This window comes from Dinoponera quadriceps, unplaced genomic scaffold (genome assembly GCF_001313825.1).
Source record: "Dinoponera quadriceps isolate SergipeBrazil2010 unplaced genomic scaffold, ASM131382v1 scaffold1899, whole genome shotgun sequence".
NCBI lineage: Eukaryota > Metazoa > Arthropoda > Insecta > Hymenoptera > Formicidae > Dinoponera > Dinoponera quadriceps.
In genome coordinates this window covers 5,642-12,102 of record NW_014555951.1, presented here as the reverse complement: position 1 = coordinate 12,102, position 6,461 = coordinate 5,642, and the positions used below count along the sequence as shown (strand labels likewise).

The 6,461-nt window shown below is 43.4% G+C and overlaps 2 protein-coding genes across 2 annotated transcripts; both read left to right on the top strand.

The window, feature by feature from the left end:
• Nucleotides 1-3,488: 3,488 nt before the first annotated feature.
• On the top strand, nt 3,489-4,872 carry LOC106746139. The gene is made up of 4 exons (XM_014622376.1): nt 3,489-3,569; nt 4,120-4,260; nt 4,489-4,621; nt 4,688-4,872. The coding sequence occupies exons 1-4, from the start codon at nt 3,489-3,491 to the stop codon at nt 4,870-4,872; spliced, it is 540 nt and encodes a 179-aa protein (XP_014477862.1).
• Nucleotides 4,873-5,498: 626 nt separating this feature from the next.
• Nucleotides 5,499-6,128, top strand: LOC106746138. The gene has a single exon (XM_014622375.1). The coding sequence runs from the start codon at nt 5,499-5,501 to the stop codon at nt 6,126-6,128; it is 630 nt and encodes a 209-aa protein (XP_014477861.1).
• The last annotated feature ends 333 nt before the right edge of the window (nt 6,129-6,461 follow it).

Sequence of the window (6,461 nt, the reverse complement as noted above, 5' to 3'; positions counted from 1 at the left end):
TGCATTCCACCGTTGCACTCCGATGCGAAACCGTCGAGTTTAAACACCGCGAAACATCAAACTACCGCGCCGAACGTCAACACCGCGCCCGCTCACCGCTAACACCGCGAGCTCCACGAGCCGAGCGTTACGTCTGCTCCCAGTAGATTCCGAGAAGGTAACACCGACTAAGCCGACGTCATAAGGTAAACACGGGATTCCGTCGCCAGTATTGTCACCGGAATATTAGCTGGTTTGAAACGACGAGATTAAAGCCCGACCCGTTGATAAGATCTTGTACAAAATAACGTGGGATAATAAACGAATCTTTTCTTGGACAATTACTCGCTCATTCGCTTTCTCACTCGCGCTCTCACTCACATACCTACATACTCATGCCTACACCAAGAATGCCTGCTGGGCATCCGGCGAGCTACACTAGGGCCACCGCTACCGAACACGGTCGACCAGACACCGCACGACCACCCCACCGGCCGGGGTAGGGGCGAACGTCCACCGACCGGCGGGGTAGGGGCGAACGTCCACTGACCGGCGGGGTCCGTGTCACAGCGTTAGTAATTAACGTTCAATCGCGATCTGTTGTTTTTTTAAACAAACGTTCGTTCTTGCGGACTATTTAGCGCGATCGTGCTCGCACAAAGGCGAACGATTCGTGAGAACGCCGTTCGAACGCGATGAAATTATTTTTCTCAAGCACAGGGTGGTTTGAATGAACACACGCCGCAACGTCGTAGTTTCGAAATATGCAAGTATTCGTATTATTCATCCTACGCCCGACGTTTCGCGTCGTTCGAACGATGGCCAAAAAACTCGATATAGTTGTCGTCGAACGACGATGGCGGCGGTAGGTGTAACAATTACAGCGGCCTCGTTGTCACGAGCGAGGGTGGCACCGTTATCGTGCGACAGAATCATTACATGGCCGCCGCTGGTTTTTTCTTTATCAGTTATTCCGACATCGTAGTGTGTCATGAGGACGGACTTGCGTTGGGTCGCTGGCGGAAACGTCGCGACGACGACAATAAACGATCCGAGCAATCGCCGCCGTCGCCAGAAACGGCTGCTTCCCTCGAGAGAACCATCGCGGCGGTGACACTGCGCAAAAAGCTTGCTTCTGGCGCATGGATTATCCGAATCTCTTTTACTATGAGTACAGCTGCGCGAACCTCCTCAATTCATCCTCGTTCGCGTCTTACGAGCCCATCGCGCGAATGATCGAACCGTGTCGAGAGAGACTTCGAGTTTCTCGCGCTTTTCTCGACGATTGTACGGCGCGCGCGAAACGCGACGCTGATACTTTGAAGGCTTTCGCCAAGTCCTGTAGCGATGTGATCAAATGCATCAAGAAGTCGTTGCGGACGAGTAAAAGATTATTGGATCGAATCAAAGCGGACATCGAGACGGCGAGATTCGTCAATTCGGATTTGGAGTACGCTCGCGTTAGAGAACGAGTTCGAGAATGCGTCAGCGAATTGCAGCGCGCTGGCGATAATTCGACGGTGTCGAGATTCTACGACGACGACGGCAGCAGCGAAAGCAGCGACGATGACGGAGAAGAGATCGCCACCATTGACAATAGCGGCGACGCGGACACCACCGCGGATCGCGAACGTTGCGTAGTTTGTTTAACGCGAGCTTTCAACGTTCTTCATCTGCCGTGTCGTCATTTGAATTCCTGCGTGCCTTGCTCCAAAAAACTGTCCATTTGTCCGAGCTCCTCTTTGGATGTGCGTAAAAATTCATCGTTGAACGCACGCGAGCGAGGAAAGAGGCGCGGCAGCCAGCCAGCAACTGTCGTTCTCTCACGGTGGTTCGCGATGATAATTGCTCGATTACTCATTCATTCGAAACATCCGACAATGCGGCACCGTCTGTCTGTTTCTTTTCTATCGCGACGACGACAACCGAATGTGGCGAACGAACGGTGGAGAGAAAAAATAAGAGGAGGAAAAGAGAACGAACGTATCGTCGGAAAAAATTATAGTTTTTTTCACAACGAGAAAAGGCGTCGTATGTACATAAATTTGTATCCGCAAATGTTCGTCGCGCGCGCCATCGCATCGCGAACGTGCCCGCATTCATTCATCATTGCTTTGATATCAGAAGCGACAGCACGTGATCGCAATATAAACTCCGGAACGAGCGAAGAATACTAAGGGCCGTGCGTCGCGGCAACTCGACGGCATCCAGGCCTCGATCGTGAAACGCCGCCGCTTGAGTCATGCACGGCTGAGCAGATGCATCGATATTTTTCGAATGTCTATCGGTTGTCGAGTCAGCGATGTTATTGTCGTCGTCGAGTTGATCTTCATTTTCATTCTGTGGTCGCGGTTGTTCGTCATTGTCTTCTATGTAGTAAAAATCTGGTAGATTGACATTTTCATTTCTATGAAAGAAAGGTGATCGCTGGTCCACAAAATTACGAAAGGCTAAGTACGAAACATATTCGGTAGGTAGATTGTAATCGATTTCATTTTTATTAATATCTTCATATAGTAAATCGGCGATGTAGCAAATTTTTTCTATAGATTCATCTCGATTTGTGTATTGATAAAGACCTCTAATTTTTCCTAATGCGTATAACGAAATTTTAACTACGTGCATTAATGTGTTATATATAGATATTTCGCTGTTATTTTGCAATTGATGTTCATTAAGAAATAATTCCACAGTTCTACTAAATGTGAACAAACCAAAAGGTTAACAATACAAGCCCCTCGTGCATGTATCTGCTGAAAACACGTATACAATTGCGAACAAAGTACTCTCTGTCTTCTGAATTTAATTGATTATGGGCGGAAAAACATTTTTCATGACACCAATCAAAGATAATTTCGGTCGATTTGCGCACATTGATAAACATCAATTTTGACAAAGGTTCAAACCAGGCTTTTCTTATTTCCGGATATGACTACATCGATAATTGTGGATAGTACACGACTATTCTATCTTTAGACGATATGCGCGGTTGTATCAACGTATGAAAAACGATTAACTATAGGAAAAAAATCTATTAAAAGTGAAGAAATATCGCTTGATTGCCATGATGACCATATGTTTGTTTTTTCTATTTCGTCGTTAGTTTGAATTGTCACGTATTCGACTAATTGTATCAAATACGACTCACGAACTGTATCTCGCAATAATTCTTTCGATAAATCCGAATAAATCTGTAATTTTTGTAATAAAGTGACATTTTCTCTAACGTATGTTTCTGAAATTTCCGCCCATATTTGTTCAAATAAACGAACATAATCGAAAGAGAGTTTGCACAAATCTGTTACAGCACTGTAACACTTAAACGCGGTAATGCTTGGATCTCGCACTATTTATCTAAATTGCGGAATTGATATGCGTTTTTTAATTACATTACCATTTTTTCGACGCACCGTTGTAATTTTACGTGGCTAGAACACAAACTCAATACGAATAAACACTTAAAAACCGAATATACGCAAGTCATCGAGAAATATCTTAGATTAGGTCATATGTCTGTGATAGACAATCCCGGCGATGGTTATTATATGCCGCACCATACGGTCATTAAAGAACCAAGCAATACCACTAAGGTTCGAATAGTATTTGACGCGTCCGCAAAAATAAGTAATAGCATTTCATTAATCGATATGTTAATGGTAGGACCCACAATTCAAGATAAATTATTTTCGCATTTGGTTCGGTTCCGTATATACAAAATTGTCATGACCACACATAAGGAGAAAATGTGTCGTCAAGTGGTGTTACATCCAGACGATCGAAAATATCAACAAATCCTATGGCGCCGACATGACAAGATAGAGACATTTCAACTAAATACGCTCACTTTCGGCGTTTCCTCTTCACCGTTTCTCGCTATCCGCATTATAAGACAATTAGCAGACGACGAAAGCCAAACGCATCCTAAAACGGCTGAGATTCTTAAAACGCATCTTTACGTGGACGACTTATTAACCGGCGCCGAGAATATTGAACAGACACGCGCAATCAGAGACGAAATAATCGATTTACTAGCTCGTGGTGGGTTCGCTATCAGACGATGGGCGTCTAACGATAAAAATGTTATTAAAGATCCAGCGGATCACAATATACACGAAATTCGCAATAGACCGTTCGCTAAAGATATTAGATATTACGTGGGATCCATATAACAATAAAATTTGTTACTCGACGCGCCCGACCAAACCCACGGGGAGGTTAACGAAACGAACTATATTATCCGAAATCGCGAAGATTTTCGATCTATTGGTTTTGATGAGCCCTGTCATTCAGTACGCGAAGAAATTAATGCAAGACATATGGCGAAGCGGAATACATTAGGACAAGTCCGTTCTGTAGAGCATACATACCAGTTGGTCCGAATTCTCGCGACAATTCGAGTCGATGGATCAGATTTCATTCGATCGAAGATTATTAACAGACGATTATCAAAATATTCAACTTCACGGTTTCTGCGATGCTAGCAATGTTGGCTACGGGGCATGCTTATAGGTACGCTCGATCGGGGAGCGCGGGAATGTCGTTAACAATCTAGTATGCGCTAAATTACGAGTCGCTCCGCTAAAACCTATCACCATACCGCGACTTGAACTCTGCGGTGTATTATTATTGACGCGACTGTATCGTGAGACGTGCGACGCGTTAAATATTACATTTAATAAGATAAAATTTTGGTGCGATTCGTCTATAGTATTACACTGGCTAAAAACGTCACCTCATCTACTCAAAACATTCGAATTCACGCGAGTCGCGGAGGTTCAAGAACTCACCGGTATCATTAAATGGCGGCACATTAAATCGGGTGATAATCCAACCCAACCTGATGCGATTTCAAGAAGTCAATTACCTCCTAAGTTCTCGCGAAATCAGATATGACTCACGGAACCGTCATGGTTGATTGAGGATAAAGACCAATAGCCTAACGAAGACATACAGATAAGCGAGATCCCAGAAATAAAGGCAAACATGTGTCTGTCGACGTTGAATGTCGATAATTTTGAAATACTTGAAAAATACTCGTCTTATTCTAAATTATGTAGATTCGTAGCATATTGTTTTCGATTTCGTCGGATTAACAAACACACCGGTTCGTTGCACGCGGAAGAAATTATTGAAGCAGAGATACGAATATTAATAATTTTACAAGCAGTGCAGTTTTCTGACGAAATTAGAAAACTTAAGGTCAAGCGCACATTGAATAAAGGTAGATTAATTGGGCTAAACCCATTCTTAGACGAAAACGGTATAATTCGAATAGGCGGTCGTCTGGAGAGGTCAAATTTAACGTTTTCACCAAAACAATCTTACTTTGCAATCGACACTATTTAACTGACCAGATTATACGCGAGTGCCACGAATCACGGTATCATACGGGGATTCAAACTACATTATGCATTATCTGACAAAAATTTTGATTGCTTGACGGTCGAAATCAGGTACGGAGAATAATACGTAAGTGTACGCGTTGTTTTCGTTTCGATGCCAATGTAATTGAATATAAAATGGGCAATCTCCCGGCAGTTCGGGTTTGCGAAGCAACACCATTCGCTAATACTGGTATTGACTTTTGCGGCCCGTTCCATATCAAAGAGAAAAAACATCGCATTCGTGGTCGAATCAAAGTTTATTGCGTATTCGTGTGTATGTTGATAAAGGCCATCCATTTTGAGGTTGTGAGCGACCTATCGTCCGATGATTTCTTCGCAGCATTACGACGATTCGTAGGTAGACGAGCATTACCGACTAATATCTATTCCGGCAACGATACAAACTTTGTAGAAATAAACAATCAACTAAAGGAATTATACGTTTTATTAAATTCAGACAAACATCATGTTCTCATAAGGAGATTCGCAAGCGAACGCCGCATCAACTGGCATTTTATATCACCAGCCGCACCGCATTTTGGTGGTCTGTGGGAATTCACGGTTAAATTGTTTAAACACAATTTTAAGGTTAAGACAATCGTACTTATAAAGGACAAAAACCAGTCATGTTCTCAGTGGGCGCTAAGCAAGATTACCGAACTGTACTTAGGCGAAGACAAAATAGGTAGAATAGCCACGGGCAAGACGGCGGTTGGAGAGCTGAGACGAGCCAGGAGGCTACTATATCCATTGCCAATCGATTAACGATCATACGAATGTAAATGCGATAAAAAATGCATTTTTAAACGTTGCATTCAAATGGGCGACGTTGCTGTAAATTAAGCGAGTCTTTCTGTTGCGATTTCGTCGCGAACGCTATATGTATATGAAAAATCGAATAGTTGATCGGTTTCCTCTCAACGGGAGGGGGGGGGGAGGATGTTACGTAGCATAAGCGAAGTCGTACACGACCTTAAAGGAGAGGATTAAGTAGACAGATAATCAAAGACGGGCGATATGCACACATATATGAACACATATTTGTACACATATATGCAAACATACACACATATATACACACATGTACGCAAGGCAGTC

Excerpts from the sequence above, each read along its gene's own strand:
- LOC106746139 (XM_014622376.1), top strand. The coding sequence starts at position 3,489 with ATGTCTGTGATAGACAATCCCGGCGATGGTTATTATATGCCGCACCAT. Across the intron at positions 4,261-4,488 it reads TATTGGTTTTGATGAGCCCT|GTACGCTCGATCGGGGAGCG; the intron begins GTCATTCAGTAC and ends GCATGCTTATAG. Across the intron at positions 4,622-4,687 it reads ATTATTGACGCGACTGTATC|TATTACACTGGCTAAAAACG; the intron begins GTGAGACGTGCG and ends ATTCGTCTATAG.
- LOC106746138 (XM_014622375.1), top strand. The coding sequence starts at position 5,499 with ATGGGCAATCTCCCGGCAGTTCGGGTTTGCGAAGCAACACCATTCGCT.